The sequence below is a fragment of the Scylla paramamosain genome, chromosome 37 (assembly GCF_035594125.1).
Source record: "Scylla paramamosain isolate STU-SP2022 chromosome 37, ASM3559412v1, whole genome shotgun sequence".
NCBI classification, from domain to species: domain Eukaryota; kingdom Metazoa; phylum Arthropoda; class Malacostraca; order Decapoda; family Portunidae; genus Scylla; species Scylla paramamosain.
This window is the reverse complement of record NC_087187.1, coordinates 11,155,530-11,175,449: the sequence shown is the minus strand read 5'-3', so window position 1 is coordinate 11,175,449 and position 19,920 is coordinate 11,155,530. Positions and strand designations below refer to the sequence as shown.

Sequence of the window (19,920 nt, the reverse complement as noted above, 5' to 3'; positions counted from 1 at the left end):
GGATGTTCTTCATACATCACTAATCTCTTCCCTTTCATGGAGATTTCCATTCTTTGATTTTTTAATGTTCACCACCAGCTTAGGGTCTCCTCTCCCTTCACTGACGAGTCTTGTGATCCAACTTTTAATTTTGCTATCCTCCACGACTTAGAGCAATTAGTGTAGCACTCTAACCATATCCCTGTGTTAAACCTTGATTTAACACAGCCTGTTCTTGTGCTATAGATAGGTGCCCAACAAAAGATACTTAAGCCTTCCAACACCAGAATCTCATGTGGTTTATATTTCTGCCTGGAACCATGCCATGTCTCCTCCAACTAGCTAAAAATTCCTTCATTAATAGAAAGTGTCAAAATCTTTCAAGATCTAGCTCCCCTCATGACTTCTGGCAGCTAGCCAAAAACATCTCCAATAATTTGGCTGCTTCTTCTTCCCTCCTTTATTTCAACCAGATGGCACCACTGCTATCACATCTATCTCTGAAGCTGAACTCTTTGCTCATATCTTTGCTAAAAACTCTACCTTGGATGATTCTGGGCTTGTTCCTCCCTCTCCTCCACCCTCTGACTACTTCATGCTACCTATTAAAATTCTTTGTAATGATGTTTTCCATGCCCTCGCTGCCTTAAGCCCTCAGAAGGTTTATGGACCTGATGGGGTCCCTCCCATTGTTTTCCAAAACTGTGCCTCCGTGCTTGCACCTTGCCTACTCAAACTCTTTTAACTCTGTCCGTCAACATCTACCTTTCCTTCTTGCTGGAAATTTGCCTGCATTCAGCCTGTTCCTAAAAAGGGTGACCATTTCAATCCCTCAAACTACAGTTCTATTGCTTTAATTTCTTGCCTATCTAAAGTTTTTGAATCTATCCTCAACAGGAAGATTCTTAAGCATCTATCACTTCACAACCTTCTGATTGCCAGTATGGGTTCCGTCAAGGCCACTCTACTGGTGATCTTCTGGTTTTCCTTACTGAGTTTTGATCATCCTCTTTTAGAGATTTTGGTGAAACTTTTGCTGTTGCCTTAAACATATCAAAAGCTTTTTGATAGTCTGGCACAAAGCTTTGATTTCCAAACCACTCTCCTACAGCTTTTATCCTTCTCTCTATAACTTCATCTTAAGTTTTCTTTCTGACCATTACATTGCTGCTGTGGTAGACGGTCACCATTCTTCTCCCTAAATCTATTAACAATGGTCTTCCTCAGGGTTCTGTCCAGCAACCCACTCTCTTCCTATTATTCATCAATGATTTTCTAAACCAAATTTCTTGTCCTATCCACTCCTATGCTAATGATACCTCCCTGCACTTTTTCACATCTTTTCATAGATTTTTTAGCCCTTCAGGAAGTAAACATTTCATGCAGGGAAGCCACAGAATGCCTGACTTCTGATCTCTCTAAAATTTCTGATTGGGGCAGAGCAAACTTGGTATTGTTCAATGCCTCAAAAACTTAATTCCTCCATCTATCAACTCAACATAACCTTCCAGACAGCTATCTCCTCTTCAGTGACACTCAACTGTCCCCCTCTTCTAAACTGAACATCCTCAGTCAGTCCTTTTCTTATAATCTAAACTGGAAACTTCACATCTTATCTCTAGCTAAAACAGCTTCTATGAAGTTAGGCATTCAGAGATGTCTCCAGCAGTTTTTCTCACCCTCCACCCCTGCTAACTCTGTACAGGGGTCTTATTCATCCATGTATAGAGTATGATTCACATGTTTGGGAGGTTCCTTTCATACTGCTCTTTTAGACAGGGTGGGATCAAAAGCTTTTCATCTCATCAACTCCTCTCCTCTAACTGACTGTCTTCAGCCTCTTTCTCATCACCACAGTGTTGCATCTCTTGCTATCTTCTACTGCTATTTTCATGCTAACTGCCCTTCTGATCTTGCTAACTACATGCCTCCCATCCTTTTGTGGCCTTGCTGCACAAGACTTTTTTCTTTCTCTCACCCCTATTCTGTCCACCTCTCTAATGCAAGAGTTAACCAATATTCTCAGTCATTCATCCCTTTCTCTGGTAAACTCTGAATCTCCCTGCCTGCTTTTGTATTTCCATCTTCCTAGGACTTGAGCTCCTTCAAAACACTTATCCTTCAATTTTTGACTACTGCTTTGGACCCATTCAGGGACTGGCATCTCAGTGGGCTTTTTATTTTATTGGATTTTTGTTGCCTTTGGCCGGTGTCCCTCCTGTATAAAAAAAAAAAGAAATGGAAAAAGATATGCCCAACATTTTCCTAACCTCTAATCCTTTACTTATTCTGTTACTCTGTTTTCTCTGTTGGACTCTTCCAAACGCAATCTTATACCTGTATCTTGTCCTATTGCTCCAATTCTTCCTCAGGATCAAACAAAGGGCTCCTAGCTTTTTGCCTCTGCTAATTTGGGTTATCTGAGGAAGTATTATAATTTTTCTTGGAATAACTACTGCTTCCATATCAGAGACCTGTCTTTGTGTGCTGAGCACATAACAGAAGCAAGAGTGTCTGGCATGGAGACATATTCTGCACTTTTCTCTCTCCCTAAACCTTTTAAACCTTGGTTTAACTCAGCCTGCTCTTGTGATATACATGATAGAGAGGTGGCTCACACTTCCATCACATGAAACTCCTGTGCTACATTTCTATCCAAAATCATGCCAACTCTATTCTTCAACTAACCAAAAACTCCTTTATCAGTAGAAATTGTCAAAACCTTTCCAGATATAACCCCCCTCTCATCTTCTGGTGTCTAGCTAAAAAATATTTCCAACTTCTCTTCTTCACCTTTCCTTCCTCTTTTTCAACATGATAGGACCACTGGCATCTTATCTATCTCTTAAGCTAAACTTTTCCTCAAACCTTTGCTAAAAACTCTACTCTGGATGATTCAAGTCTTATTCCTCCCTCTTCTCCTCTGACTATTTCATGCCTCTTATGAAGATTCTTCCTCATGATGTTTTCCATGCCCTCGCTGGCCTTAACCCTCAGATGGGATCCCCTCTATTGTTCTCTGAAACTGTGCCTTCCTGCTTGCACCTTGCCTGGTCAAATTCTACCAACTCTGTCCTTCTTGTTGGAACTTTGCCAGTATTCAGTCTATTCCAAAAAAGGATGACTGCTCTATAGAGCTTCAAACTACTATCCTATTGTTGTAATTTCCTACCTTTCAATGGTTTTTGAATACTCAAAAGGATTCTTAAACATCTGTCTCTTAACAACCTTATATCAGATCATCAGTATGGGTTCCATCAGGACCACTCTACTGGTGATTTTCTGGCTTTTCTTACTGAGTCTTGTCATCCTCTTTTAGGGATTTTGGTGGAACTTTCACTAATGCTTTAGACATGTCAGAAGCATTTGATAGAATCTGGCACAAAGCTTTAATTTCTAGGTTACCCCTTCTATGGCTTCTATCTTTCCCTCTGTAACTTTGCCTCAAATTTTCTTTCTGACCGTTCTATTGCTGCTGAGATAAACAGTCACTGTTCTTCTCCTAAATCTATTATTCACCAATGATCTATACCAGGCTAATTGTTCTATCCATTTCTATGCTGAAGATACCACTCAAGCTGCACTTTTCTGTATCTTTTCTTACATGTCCAACCCTTCAGGAATTAAACAACTCATATGAGGATGCCAAACAATTTGTCTGATCTATAATCTTTCTAAAATTCTAATTGGGGTAGAGCAAACTTAGTAAATATGTATTGTTAAAAGCTTCAAAAATCCAATTCCTTCATCAATTCAACTATCTCATCTTCTTCAGTGACACGACAAAAGGAATCCTTTGTCACTTCTTTGTTAATAATTTAAACTATAAAATTCACATCTTGTCTCTTATTAAAGTAGCTCCTATGAAGTTAAGTGTTCTGAGTCATCTCTGCCAATTTTTCTCACCTCCTCAGCTGCTATGTAACTCTGTACAAGGACCTTATCTCCTCATGCATGGAGTGTGCTTTACATATATGGGGAGGTTCCACTTCACTCTTGAACAGGGAAGAATCTAAAGCATTTCATCTCATCAACTCCTTTGCTCTAACTGACTGTCTTCAGCCTCTTCCTTTCCAGTTTTAACTGCGATGTTGTATCTCTTGCTATCTTCTATTGCTATTTTCATGCTAGCTGCTCTTCTGATCTTGCTAGCTGCATGCCTCCCCCTCTCTTGCAGCCTTACTGCATAAGAGTTTCCACTTTCTCTCACTCCTGTTCTGTCCAACTCCCTAATGCAAGAGTTAACCTGTATTTTCAATTTTCTTTTTTTTTTAATGTAAAAGGGCACTGGCCTAGGGCAACAAAAATAATTAAAAAAGCCCCACTAAGGTGCCAGTCCCTGAAGAAAGATAAAAAAAAGGATAATCCAAAACTGGAAAATAAGTGTCTTGAAATCTCCCTCTTGAAAGAGTTTAATCCCTTCAATATGATGACTCCTATGTAGGCATCATGGTTGAATTTTATTTTAATTGTTGTTGAGTGATCCTGTATCCTGTTTGGACTTGTTTTTGAGCAATCCTGTAACCTGTTTTGACTTGTTGAACAATCCCATATCCTGATTTGACTTGTCTTGACAGACTGTATATGTCACTGAGGTTCAATTGCTCCTCCAACCCTCCCTGTTCCCACCAGTCATGTAAATGAGCTACATCATGCTGCACTCTCTATCCAGAATGAGGAAATCTCATTGGCAGAGCCTTACATCATAGTTTCCCCACCCCCATGGTCCTTCCCTTATCTTCCATATTCCCTATCCTTCTCTTGATCCTACAGCCCCTCCACCAGGGAGGGGAGATAGTTTCTCCCTTCCCTTGTTCATTCCTTACCCTCTTACCATTCTCTCTCTCTCTCTCTCTCTCTCTCTCTGTGTGTGTGTGTGTGTGTGTGTGCTGATGTGGCTGGGAAGGTTGTCTTATGACTATTACTGATGAATGAAGGTAGTGGATGCGTGTCTATTTGTCTATTTGTATTCCTTTTGTGTGATATATATATATATATATATATATATATATATATATATATATATATATATATATATATATATATATATATATATATATATATAATTGATTAAACAAGGAAGTACATTTTCCATTCTAAATCATTGTGAATACAAAAGTGGATGTGATTCAGGAGTGAAGAACAAGTCTGGACCATTTAGAATGCTTCACAGTCAGTCCAGTTTTGGCTCATGTTTCCACATCCCATCATGGCAAGTATTGGCTCTGTCTGCCTCAGCTATTATAACACTACTCAGGTGTTGGCAAACAAGGGTCCTTGAGATCAGGATTCCATTCCTCAGAATGTTCTAAAAGTCTTTAAGTCATCAGTAACATCATTTATGCTGCTCCTATATTGGCCCATTTAATGCTGCACAGCTTCACCTGTTGGTAATTCTACAGAATTGAGGTCATGTTAATAGTTTTAGAATGTTTCAGGACAGCAAAGACTGAGGCTTTCTAGGTAGAACTGCACCTGGTAAGTACTGTGTATAGGATAAAGAAAATAAAATGTTGCACCATTAGCTGTATGATCTGCCCTTGTAAATTCTCCCTCAGTGATCCCTGAACTCTCTGTACCATATACCATGATGCCTATGCCTATTAAACTGTTTTCCCTGTATCAACACAGGAGAACAAATTTCAGATTAGTTTAGTCACCACCTCAGCCCACCTGGAACCCTTGCTGTGTCAGTGTGACTAGCTCTTCCATGTGTTGCAAGATGTTTTCATAAATAAACTGTCCCAATAGCTCCACATCCATGCTGTTCATGTGATAGCAAGTCAGAAAGTGGGCTGTTCATCCTTATCATTTACCTGAGTCAGTACACAGACAAAGGTGTCCAGGCAGATTCCTGTGCACCTGTCCTTCACCAGGAAAGAGCTGTATACTATTCTGGAGGTACAGTACTACATATTGTGGCAACTCTATAAGAATCTATACATATATTTTGTTGATAGTTGGGCTACCTCTTCAAATGACTATGATGTAGTGAATAAGTCCCTCAATCTCATATATACCTTTGAGGTTACTGGTGCCTTGGTCCACTTCATCTATGTACCCTTTCATGTGGGTATCCAGCTTGATGAAAAGGCATACAACCTCACTAATGGTGCCCTTCAGAGTGACACAGTGAACCCTGGCACAGAGTACATCCTGAGCTATGCTAAAAGTAGAATTAAGCACTATGTAAATAATAGTATGAGTGCCACAATGGCAGTTCCAGAAGCCTTACTATTTACATATATATCTCTCTTAAAACAGTCAATAAAACAGTGGAAGACACAATATATATATAAGGATGTGATGGTATTGAGGCTTGTGTTGAGATTTAAGCATTTTTTTGGAAGTTATTAATTACCTTGGCATGCATTGTGCTGTGTGATACACCAAGGGAATACACACTGCAACACTATGTCATGAGTGTCCACTCACTGATAAATTTAGGATACAGGGCCAACATGGCCTCCCCATCTGTCTTGTTTTCTTTTTTTTTGACTTGTTCACACTCAGGGATATTCTTAAAGAATGTCTAAAGTTAATTGCCCCTGATGGTGATTCATTGTGTGTGTCTCACATTGTCCTTTATTGGTCTTTCCTACAGATTGTGATTACCTAATTATTGTATTGTGTGTATTACCTAATTATTGTATTGTGTGTACTACATTAATATTTCTAATAGCACTTCAAACTTTTGTAGGTGCAATTTTATTTCGGTAGGTAAATATTTCATACTGTTTTATCCTATATGCATGAGAGGGCCAGGTTTTACCTGCTTTGTTCATTGCAATTTTATATACAGCAATCAGTCATCTAGTCATTAAATTTTTAACATGTTTTATGTTATGGAACACACATACACACACACACACATACACACTCCTTGTTCTCTTACTTTAGTTTCTTGATTTCTTCACATTACTTCTTGTTTTAGTGGACTTAAACAAGAAGTACTGTGAAAAAACCAAGACACTCAAGGAAGAAAACGAGGAGTTAAAGATAGCTTTATAAGAGATTAAGGTTGGAAAAGTAAAAGAATTAGTGACAGAGGATCTCAAAAGTTGGAAAGAAGAGAGAGAACAACAAAAGGTGGATATGGAGGAGATAATAGGGCAACAGCAACAAGAACACAATAAGGACATGGAAAAACAAGTTGTTAAAATAATAAAGGAAAAAAGTAATCCTGTGAGAGACACAGTACAGAGAAAGATGTTTGTGGTGGTATTCTTGGTCAAGGAGAAGAACCTAACCATGAAAATAGCTAGAGAGAAAGAAGAGGTGAAAAGAGCTAAGGAAATTATAGTGGAAGTGGCGGGGGAAGAAGAGGAGATAGTTTAACAAACTGAAGAGGTTTAAAGGATTGTAAAAATGATGAAAATGGAACAAGACTGATGAAAATAAGATTTATGTCCCAAACAGCAGCAGAACAAAGAATAAGAAAATTGGCAAAAGTAGAAGGAAAGAGGGAAATATGGATAAAAAGAGACATGAACAAAGAAGAGAGAAGTAAACTGAAAGAGTTGAGAGTAGAGGCCCAGTCAAAAAACTAGGAGAGAACACAGGAACAAGCGAGGAGATTCATTTGGAAAGTTGTGGACATGAAAGTGAGGAAATGGTGGCTCAAAGATGCCATGGAAGATCACCAAGTGGAAGCTTAAAAATTATGTATACAAACATAGACGGTTTGGTGTTGAGCCTATTGGAACTTGAAGACTACCTAAAGAACAATAGACTGGACATGGTAAGTTTAACTGATTTTCAAAGGAAGGTTATAGCACATGGAGGAGAAACAGAAAAGGAAAAGTGATGATATTGCTAAAAGATAATATTGTTGTTGAGGAAGTGGAATATGGTGATGGGATGGCAGAAACTTTGAGTGTTGTGATTAAGATCAAAGGAAGTGAAAAAAAAAGAAAGTTATTGTGACGTACATACCATCAAAAACTAATGTACAGGAGACCATAGATATAAAATTATGCAACTAGAAACAAGAAATAGCATAGAGGAAATGATGAGCAAAAGTAACAAAGTGCTCTTAGTAGGCGACTTCAACATTAAAAGAATTAACTGGAAGGAGATGGAAGTGAAAGAAAATGTCAGGTCATGAAGCAAAGAACTTATGCATACCATGATGGTGAATACATTGAGACAGTGGGTGAACAAGCCTACAAGATGCAGAGAAGAAAACCATCACAGTTGGACTTTGTGTTTACAAAAACCCAAGAAAGTAGACCAAGCATAGTCAAAGTCCAATGGGAAGAAGTGATCACGTGACAATAGAAATAATATTACAGGAAGAAACAGTGTTGTACAAGAATAAACAATTTAGAAATGGGAGAGAGAACTATGTTAAGGCAAACTTTGCAGAACTTAATAAGTTTTATGGAAAAATTAACTGGAGAGAGCTGTTTCAAGGTAAAGTAGTGCAAGAAAAATATGAAATATTTTTGAGCAAGTATAGAGAGAGGATGCAACAGTTTGTACTAAGTTATAAAATGAAAATTGAGAAGCATGAATTGTATAATTGCAGGTGTGTAGAAGGAAAAAAAAAAATGGAGGAAAATGATGAGAAAACTTAATACAAATACTAGGGAAGAATACAGGAAGGCAAGGAATGAATATAGTAAAATATGAAAAGGAAAAGAAATTTTGAAAGTGACATAAAAAATGCAAGAGTCCAAACTCTTCAACAGATATGTAAATGGAAAAATGAAACAGAGATGACAAACAAGTTAAAAAAGGAAGGAAGAATTTATGAAACTACTGAGATGAGTGAACTAATGGATGAGAGTTTTCAATCTGTGTTTAAAAAGGAAACTGAATTTGTGCCACTGAAAGTGGTATCACAGAATGAAGGAATACAGGAAACACAGGTAAAGAGACAAGAAATCAAGTAAGCTGGATGTTAGAAAAGCTAAGGGACCAGATCAAGTAAATGGATGGATATTAAAAGAATGCAGAAAACAAATGGAGGAATATATATAAGAATATAATTAACAGCTTGTTGAAAGACGGAAAAGGTCCAAGAGAATGGAAAAGAGCTAACATAGTCTCAATATACAAAGGGGGAAGTAAAATGGGACCATTAAATTATACACCAATGTCACTTACAAGTATTGTAAGCAAGCTTTGTGAATAGTAATTAAAGATAGATGGGTGCAATATTTAGAAGATGAAGAGATAATTACAGAAAAGCAATTTGGATTCAGGAAAGGGAGATCCTGTCACAAATCTACTGAGCTTTTATATGAGAGTAATAGATGGAGTGCATGAAAGGGATGGATGGGTTGATGCGGTATATCTGTATCTCAAACAGCATTCGATAAAGTTCCCCACAAAAGCCTCACGTAGAAGCTAGAGAATTGAGGAGGATTAGAGGGAGCAACAATGAGATAGATGTAAGATTATTTACAAGGGAGGGAAATGAGAACAGTAATCAGACACTAATTCAAGTTGGCACAAAGTGACAAGTGGGGATCTGTGTTGGCACCTATTATATTTCAAATATATGTAAGTGATATGATAGAGGATCTAAATAGTTATATAAACCTTTCTGTTGATGATGCAAAAATAATGAAAATAATAAAGGATGAAAATAACTGCAAGAAGTTGCAAAAGGATATTGACAAGATACATGCATGGAGTCAAAGATGGAAGCTAGAATTTAATGCCAGAAAATGCCATGTGTTGGAAGTAGGAAAAAGTAAAAAAGAGACCTTCATAGAATTACAAAATGGGAAGGGAAATAATAACGAAAAGTAATGAAGAAAAAGATTTGGGAGTAATGATTAAGGATACACTATCACCAGAAAGGTACATAAACATACAGCTTGTTAACAAACATTAGGGTGGCATTTAACTATTTAGATAAAGAAATGATGAAGAAAATTATAACAAGCATTATACGTCCTAAATTGCAATATGCAGCAGTAGCTTGGGCTCCACATAGAAAAAAAGATATACAGAAGCTGGAAAGACTACAGAGGATGGCAACAAAAATGGTACCAGAATTGAAAGACTTAAGCTATGAAGAGAGACTTGAAGAGATGGGTTTACCAACACAACGAGAGAAGAGAAAGAGGAGACCTGATAACAATGTACAAATTAATAAACAATACAGAAAGAATAGACAGAAATGACTCGGTACCACAGATGGAGGAGGGAGGGAGATGGACGAGGGGGCATGGGAAGAAAATATAGAAGAGTGGATGTTTGAGCGACATCAAGAAATGCAGCTTCCATATAGAACTATTGAAATCTGGAATGATTTGAAGGAAGAGGTGGTCATGTCAAACAGTGTACACATGTTTAAAGGGAAACTGGATAAATATGGTCATGGAGACAGGACAAAATAAGCTTTGGCTCGTGTCCTGTACAATACAAGGAGGTAAATACAACCAGATAAATACACACACACACACACACACAGTTTTGTTCGTCCAATAACAGTTCTTCATGTTACAGGATCTTTAACAGTTGATAGTTTCTCTTTCTAGGCCCTAAAGCCCATGACCACTTTATATTACCTAGTCCCATGCCATGTCTCTTTTGGCCAGTATCTTACTGGTTTACCATCACCATTTATACTGTACACACCTTTCATCCAATTATTCTCCTCCATCCTTTCTTCTTGCTTAAACCATGCCAATCTGCATTTTTCTCAAAGCAAAACTACATAATGCATTGAAATCTTATTCTACTTCTCAATTCTTTATTTGCAGTCCTAATTCAACAGGCCCATCACTCAAAGATGCATCACACATCCACCTAATTATTCCTGTTTCATTGAATTTAGCTTATATACATCCTACTACCTCACTGTTCATGTTTAACCACCACAAAGCCCTTCACTCCATACACAAGCTGCCTACAAGTTCCTTTTAATTTAGAAAGTAAGCAACATCACCATAATGGTGTGGGAAATTCTGAATGTAAAAAAAAGTTGAGTATACTCCAAAATGTTTATGTATCTGAATACTAGTTCTTGACCTTGTTACAACACATATTCAACCCCTCTCACAGCTGCTACCAACTTGGGTCAGCTTCCCAATGCTACCTCCTGCATAGCTCAAACATGTGTACTCAGTTTCCTTCTGGTCTCCTGCAACAATTAATAAAGGTGAGGTTGCCAATATGTTTTTACCCATACATGTAGAAAGGGATAAACAGATGCTCAACAAACTCTGCGCACACTCCACTTGCTGGGAAAGAATGGTATGACCATGTGCTAGGGGCACAGCTAAGACAAAGGACACACAATTATGGGATTTATAATATTCTGTGAGCTATCTCCCACCAGAGACAAAACCACTCACATTCCCAGAATATTATATCCTCCTGTTGGCCAGCAGTATATTTACAGTCTCCCAGAGGACAGACCAGTACCATCTAAACACAGTAAAGCCCGGAGAGAAAGGAAACAACCAATGCTCAATAGAGAATCTCTATATCCTCTGGCTCCAAAGCTCCCAACAGAACTTCTAGAACCAGTTGCATTTAACAGCACAAAACACCAAAGTCCAAGGAATCAGTGTTAACAGATATCTATTCAAATTAAAGAGACAAGATAACTACAAGTAAGCTCCTGGAGACTCCTATCCTACCTGAATGAGTAAGGGCTTACTGCTTTGAACACTAATCAAACAAAAGCCCTCTAATATATATATATATATATATATATATATATATATATATATATATATATATATATATATATATATATATATATATATATATATATATATTGAGTGTATATACAGACAGGAGATTCTCTCTTATACATGTTTCATTAAATGTGATCACTAGGTCAGCATTTATTATTTTCTTAAAGATATTTTCTTTATATCCTATAAGGGTCTTATTCTCTTTTGAAATTTGGTTGATGACTTTGCTATAGCTAGTTATGCTTGCTATATCATGATTTCAGGTTCCTTAATCCTTCCTCAGTAGCTGTGGAATGACTGGACATGCTGGAGAGGCTGGTATTTATGCTGTGAGTCAAGGCATCAGTCTGGGCCGTAAGAGATGCTGATTGGCGGGTACAGTGTGACTGGTGGGCTCATTATGTGGATGCATGGGAGGTGCTGATTGGTTTGCTCTGGTTGGCTGATGAGCTTGCTATGTGGCAGTGGTGCTTGATCCCTTCTCTTGCTCAGCAGGGCCTGTAAATCCTCGGCCTTTACACTGAACCTGGGGTTGAATTCTTTCATGTACAGTGCTTCAAGTATTGCAAGGCATCTTGCATCTGTACATATATCTAAAATTTTAGTGTTTTCTTCCAGGTCTTTTCTTGTGATTTTGATACTGTGCTGCTGTTGCAAGTGTATTCTTGAGGCTCCGCATGTTAGGTGGCAGGTGAGCCATCAGAATAGTTTCATCACCATCATGCTGATGTAAGTTGAAAGGAGGACTTCACAGTTTCCTCATTTACAGGTAAACTTATACATGGAGTGTGACTTCTGGGTTGTCTCTCTTTATGTGGGGACTTTCTGAGTAGGAGGTGGCTAGTTTTCTTGTTCCTGTAGTATATTTGGAGCTTTATCTTCATTTCTGGATCTGTGGGCTTGACATTTCTTTTCACTATTTGTGTAATGATTCTTTCATCTTCTTTGTATACTGTGGAGAAGAGGGCATGGTAGTATATAGTGATATCAGGCTTTCTTGGGTCTTCAGAGGAGCTGGAGTTATACCACTTATTGATGATCTTGGTTTGGTGGACAATGTTCTTTTCACTGAAGCCATTGTTTATTAACACTTGTGTTGCCCTTTCTATTTCTATTCATAGAAAGATTTACATAAAACTTACAGTAACTCTAACATCATGACTCGACACATCTACAACCTGTCCCTTCTCTCTCTCTCTCTCTCTCTCTCTCTCTCTCTCTCTCTCTCTCTCTCTCTCTCTCTCTCTCTCTCTCTCTCTCTCTCTCTCTCTCTCTCTCTCTCTCTCTCCCCCACCTTCACTTCCTCCTTCCCACTATTTTGCTGTGTGTAACAGCCTAGATCCACATAAAATGTGAGGTAATTCAAGAACTACCAAAGAAAATTAACCACTGAAGTTTGCCTTGTGACCAAAGAAATCCCAATGAAGGCTAGATGAGCTGATTCCCTATTCTTGAGATCTCACTAAGCTACAAAGCACTGTAGTGAATTAATTGCCAAGCTTCCTCAAGCTGGATATCAGTTGGAGACCAGAGTACTAGAGTGCTTGACTGGATTGGAACCTATGGTTGTGGCATGAGGATAGATCATTCGGAGTTTAGTAACCCATACTTTGAAGGAAAACTACATAACTAAACTACATAAGGAGTCATTAAATAGAGTATAAGAGAATTCAAATTTAGAACAGTAATGAGCAGATGTGTACAGGTGGTGAAAGAGAGCACCAGTTAACCATGGCTTCTATACCATCATCTTTTTTACAGTAATTCAGAATTCTAAATTTAACTTCCTAACAATTCTGTTTCACTTTTCTCTCTCTCTCTCTCTCTCTCTCTCTCTCTCTCTCTCTCTCTCTCTCTCTCTCTCTCTCTCTCTCTCTCTCTCTCTCTCTCTATATATATATATATATATATATACCAGACTGGCAATCCCACATAGGATGGCCCAGAAAAAGCACCACATACTCACACACATATCATTTGCTCACACTCAGCTCTGTTGGCCCCTGGTGAAAAGGGATAGTATCATGGATCACTGCACTATATCCAAGGAGCTTTGGCATAGCATTGCTGGCCACATACATCCATAGCAAGGCCTGACAGCATACACAAGTTTACCTCTGCCCCCTCAGAGTGAGACTTTTCCTTATCCTGCACCTACTTCAATACTGAGACCACAACAGATGCAGAGTGTTTCCCACTGAGTGCCTTGCACCCTAATTGGGTTCATACAACAATGACCCTTTCCAAATGTGCCCACACCCTTTCCCAGAGGTTGACAAGACCAAGTAATTTTCATGCTCTCACCAATTGCTCTCTATTCACCTCTATCAAGCACAATTGCAAAACAATTTTATGTATAACAATATTTAATCTTGGTAATTTTTCATAATTATCTCTGGAGGTAAACCATAATTTCTGACAAAAAGGTTACAGTTCTCTCAGCTTTCTTCAATCACTCCTAACTTTTGGAACTGAACTTGGACCAACTCCAACTCTCTCACTCATTCCATCTCCCAATCAACAACACTTCACACTCCCAAAACTTTTGTGAGGTCAATACAATTTTTACTATCTCACATAATCTCCTCCTTAACAAACTGTATACTCAAATTCTGCAATGTTCTTTAGCCAGCTAAACTTTTATTTTATTTCCAAAATGACAGCCTGTAGGTAAGAAATCACTGGAATGTAAACATTCAAGAGAATATTAGAAATATCACCCATATATCACAGCCATTTCTACATATATATATATATGGGTTGGCTGTGATGTTTGAGAATGGTTGATGACTGGCTGCCCTTCCCAATGCCAACCCACCTCTGCAGAGTCAGTACTGGGATGAAAAGTTCCCAGTATGTGTATATTGTCTCCAGCATCAGATCAGATGACCATAAAGAGAGGAACATGCCACCCTAAAGCCAAGGTACTATAGGGCCCCAAAGAAACATTTAAAATATATGAAATAATTAAAATATATAAAGCTAGTTGCCAGATGTGTTCACAAAACAATCAGTCTAATATAATTAATTGTATTACATGATTATTTTCAACAATATTCCTCTGAATAACTATACAGTCAATTCTTAAATATATATACAGAATATTATGTATGTACAAAGCATTCACACCTCTCACCTGTTCAAGCCATATACAGTTTCAATAAGTCAAAGTGGAAGCTCATATTTCTATCACTATGTGAAATTATTACCTTAAAAAGCCAAGTTAAATATACTAAAATAGCACAGAGTGACAAATGAACTTTTTGATAAACATAAAAGAGTAAAATATACTTTCTTTAAACTTAATCTTTAATGCAATCAAGCAGCTCCTGAAAAGGAGAGCCAGGGGTGGCCACAGCCTGGAATACACCTTCAAATTTTACTTTCTGCTCCTCTGTGGCAAGACTTTGCCGGAAATGGGATGCAGCTAAGCAGAATATCTGTATATCTCTGGCATCAAGTTTACCTAACCGGGCTTGGACTGAAGGAAAGGCAGCTCTTAGCCACCTGTTACTGGATGCAGCAATGAAGAAGCACGTGAGGCACCAGACAGCCAAGGAGACTGGACTGCGTTGAGTGAAATTGCTGAGAGAGAGAAGCACCCATTCCTGCACCAGACCTTCTCCACTCTCACCAATGGCCCCTTCAAACACCTGAAATAGTGTTGAAGCTAGAAGATGTGGGTGTGGCTGATGTGACGAAATGTACTCAGTGATGACTTTGTTGAGGATCTGGCTAGCAGGGAGGATGTCCAGCAGGCAGGGACCCAAGAGGCCAGCCACCACCCCAGCCTCATGTGGGTACCCAACACGGATCCGATCAAAGAAGATGGAGAGCTTTTCCATGACTAGGAGGAGAGTTTCTGGGTCAGAGGCACTGCTGTCTTGGGAGACTTCTGGTTCTAGAGTTGCGGTGTTCCTAACATTGGCATAAAGGGCAGTAATGAACAGAGGCAGGGCAGCAATGGAGGTGGAAGGTGTACCATTAAGGACCAGATCCATCACTAGCTTGAAAATCACTTCTACAGTGCTGCTGGAGAGTTGTTGCACCAACACCAGTCTCTCCACACCACGCAGCACTTGGTGAAGGAGCCTTGGGGTGGTAGAGAGTGAGGCTGCAGTGGAGAGAGCCATGTGAAGAGCAGTGGAGGGTAGTGTGGGGTCTGGCAGGGTTTCATAATGCTCCACCAGATACACCCACACCTCCCACACTCCCACTTCATGACCCTCACATTCACGACTTTTCCTGAAATGCCATGAGATGGAATAAGCACTCCTACTTGAAGAAAATATAAGGAAATAAAAGCACACTAAATAGCTGAAAATGCCAGGCCTTACCCATCATTATATTTCAAGATGTAGTTGGCAGCAAGCATGATGAGTGGTGGGCTGTCCTCTGGGGGTCCCTGCAGCAGGTACAGCAGACCTTGCACAGCACATGATCGCACTGACACTTGTCCACTCTTGAGTCCTCCCTCCACAATATGCACCACACCTTCACTCAAGGCTGAACTCACCTCCTGTTATTAAATGTTACAGTTTAGTTTCCACAGTAGATGTGTGCATGCAACTGGTGTTTAGAGTCAGAACAATAATTTAATGAAGCCTGAGAATAACTTGCCATTTTCATCTTCTAAACAATAAAATTAATAATCTAGCCCCAGATATACATAACATTCTATTCTAAGTAATCTAGTTTTATAGATTACTATCTACGTAAAAATATCCATCTTACAACATCATTTTAATGACTTAGGTAATAATTCTTATTTTGAGAAGCCTTTGGATTGAACCCTTTCATTGTACAAACCATCTGACAAAATAACCTTGCACACCTAGGTGGTTCAGCCAGGAGTAGGGTAGATCATTTTTTACCTTTATATTTCATAACTATGCATGGTAGCAAAAAATTCACTCACATTAAAAACAGATGGCACAAATTTGTAAGACTTGTGTAAGGTTGTTATGCACAGCATGTTGCCTATAACTTGATTTACCTTTGGGTAATTTTTACTTAATTTTCACTTATGTTTACTCATAACTTACACATTAATTTCCAGAAAAAGATAAAAGAAAAAGAAAAGCCATGTTCGTACTGAGTTGGTGGAGCTTAAACTCAGGTGCTTGATACCTGTTAGTGGCACTCACACTCAGATGCTTGGTTATATACTGTAGATATCTACACTGAGCACTGGACCCAAAGTATGCTAGCTAGAGACATTTCAGCCTAATGTGTTAAACAGTATCAGTGTGTCAGTTAAACTGTACAATCTAAATATGTCAGAAACCTGGTGCTGTAAGGATTGATGTACTTAGTACAAAAACTCAAAAGGAGATAAAAAACTTAGATAGATCTTAAGATAGATGGAAAAGGCATAAAGTAGCAATTTGTGAAGTGTGAGGACATAGTGGATTAAGTGACTAACAATGTTAAAAGAGATATGGGAGGACCTGAGGAGGTATTCTGCTGATTTTCCTTGGAATGACTACTGCTTCCGTGTCAGAGACCTGTCTCTGTGTGCTGAGCACATAATAGAGGTGATAGTGTCTGGCATGGAGGCATATATTCCTCACTCTTTTTCCCAATCTAAACCCTCCAAACCTTGGTTCTGTTCTTGTGCTATACGTGATAGAGAGGTAGCTCACAAAAGGTACTTGAGCCTTCCATCACCAGAATCTCATGTGCCAAGTCTGCCAAGTCTGTTCTCCAACTAGCCAAAAACTCCTTCATTAATTGAAAGTGTCAAAATCTTTCAAGATCTAAGTCCCCTCATGACTTCTGGCACCTAGCCAAAAAAACATCTCCAAAAACTTTGCTTCTTCTTTCCCTCCTTTATTTCAACCAAATGGCACTACTGCTATTACATCTATCTCTCAAGTTGAACTCTTCACTCAAACCTTTGCTAAAAACTCTTCCTTGGATGATTCAGGGTTTGTTCTTCCTTCTCCTCCACCCTCTGACTACTTCATATCTAAAGTTGAACTTTCTGCTCAAACCTTTGCTGAAAACTAACTTGGATGATTCAGGGTTAGTTCCTCCCTCTCCTCCACCCCCTGACTACTTCATGCTACCTATTAAAATTCTTCACAAAGATGTTTTCCATGCCTTTGCTGGTCTAAACCCTTGGAAGGCTTATGGACATGATGGGATCCCTCCTATTTCCACCTTGCCTAATCAAACTCTTTCAACTCTGTCTGTCAACCTCTGCTTTTCCTTCTTGCTGGAAGTTTGCCTACATTCAGCCTATTCCTAAAAAGGATGATTGTAAGGGATGAGGCACCACTCCCTCCTAAATGAGCCGAGGAGGAGCAGGGGAACCTGATACTCATCCCCCTTCCACCACCTGGGAGTGTGAGGAAAGGTCAGCTCATCGGCACCCGTCCCAAAGCTTCAAGTCATTGGCTGTTTTAGTGTGTGGATGCTTCAAACAGCTAAACCTATCTCGAAGATTCAAAGCTCCTAGTTTAAGTGTGTGTGTGTGTGTGTGTGTGTGTGTGTGTGTGTGTGTGTGTGTGTGTGTGTGTGTGTGTGTGTGTGTGTGTGTGTGTGTGTAGGCTTCTTGTAGCCTCTTCCCAAGGTTATTTGCAGACCCTGTAAATCCAACTCCAGCAGAACAGACTCGGTGCCGAGACTAGGCACACCTGTTCTCCCTTGGCTGCAATCTCGGTTTCCACTGCGACAAAGTGCCCTCACCTTCTCCTTGTTTGTCCCTGGTGACAGGTTGTGTGTGTGTGTGTGTGTGTGTGTGTGTGTGTGTGTGTGTGTGTGTGTGTGTGTGTGTGTGTTTTAGTGTTTTTCTTGGGTCACAGCAATGGAGCAAGGAAAGGTGCTGAGAAGCTTCAGTGGCAGTGTCCTTGCATGAATGTGTAGTATTTGTGTCTTTGGTATCTTGTGTGTAGTGTGCGAAGAAAGTATTGTGATTAAACTTCCACACTACTCCCCAGTGTTTCTGTCCCATCGCTCCTTTGTGAACCACCCCCTACTCAGGGCAGACGATTCTGGGATCTGGAAAAATGGCTGGACACTTCACCATCACCCATCTTGGTCATTTCTCCCCTTACAGTGGCGACCTTGCCAGGATCACTGAGCCATGTGGTGTTCCATGTGTGTGGGGTTTGGCAGAAAAAGTGCTAAGAGTGCACTAGTGTGTTGACCAGTGCTTCAGCAGTGCCCAGTTGTTTACAGTCATGGTGTTGTGCATGTTAAGTGCAGTGCAGTGCTGTGTATTGTGACTGTACATCAAAGTGTTGGGTGTTGGGCTCATTTCTTTGAGCTGAGACTAGGTGCTGGCCAACGGGCCTTCTAGTCTACCCTGGTTAGGTGCAGGCTGCTCATGCTCAGTCTTCTAACCATCCCTTGTTCAGTGTTTGAACAAGAGTCGCTAAGCCAGAGGCTTTCAACTGTTCCTGTGTCTGCAGAAGTGACCAGCCAAGGTCCCTGTCAGTGTTACAGTTCAGTCAGTGTAGTGTTTGGTTGTTGAGTGTTGTTGTTTCTTGTGTGCTTGTTTGCCGTGGGTTTCTTTGTGTGAGTTTCCTTGCTGCGTGTGTTTTCTGTTGTGTTTTCTTTGTTGGGTGTTTCTTTATATCTTAGTTGAGTATTATTCTTTTGTGTGTGGGGTACTAGGTGCTCATTACCACCATGTCTAAGTTATCAACGCTTGAGGAACTCAAAGTTCAGACAATGACACTTGGCTTGTCTGGGAATGACATTGGCAAGTTTGTCATCCAGCAACAGGCTTATGAGTGCAAAGAGAGAGCAAGAGAATGTAAGAAGAGAGAGAAGGAGAGAGAGCATGAAGAGAAGGAGAGAGAACATGAGGAGAGAGAGGAGAGAGAACATGAGGAGAGAGAGAGAAGGAGAGAGAACATGAGGAGAGAGAGGAGAGAGAGAGCATGAAGAGAAGGAGAGAGAACGTGAAGAGAAGGAAAAAGATTGTGAGGAGAGAGAGAAGGAGAGAGGACGTGAGGAGAGAGACAGAGAAGGAGAGAGAACATGATGAGAGAAAGAAGGAGAGAGAGCATGAAGAAAGGGAAAAAGAGTGAGAATTTGAGCTTGCCAAGCTCTGGTTAGCTACAGAGTTTGCAGAAGCCAAACCCTCTCTTCTGCACCATGGTAGTACCGTTCGAGGACCCAAGCCTCCCACCTATCAGGAAGGTGACGACATTGCCTCCTGCTTGACTCTGTTTGAGTGGATAGCTACCTTATTAGAGATTGGGGAGAGTAGTCTTGCTGTTCGGTTGGGCAGCTTGTTAACCGGAAAAGCAGCCGAGCTATATTC

The 19,920-nt window shown here is 39.7% G+C and overlaps 1 protein-coding gene across 4 annotated transcripts in view; it reads right to left on the bottom strand.

The window, feature by feature from the left end:
- Positions 1 to 13,990: 13,990 nt before the first annotated feature.
- The window catches only part of LOC135091497 (huntingtin-like), a 164,708-nt gene continuing 158,778 nt past the window's right edge, over positions 13,991 to 19,920 (bottom strand). For all 4 annotated transcript variants that reach the window (XM_063989188.1, XM_063989190.1, XM_063989191.1 and 1 more), the window contains 2 exons: positions 15,980 to 16,161; positions 13,991 to 15,887 (listed from right to left, as the gene is read on the bottom strand). In XM_063989188.1, the coding sequence (XP_063845258.1) occupies positions 14,945 to 15,887; positions 15,980 to 16,161 (1,125 nt within the window). In that variant the 3' untranslated portion in view covers positions 13,991 to 14,944. The remainder of the gene's footprint in view (positions 15,888 to 15,979; positions 16,162 to 19,920) is intronic.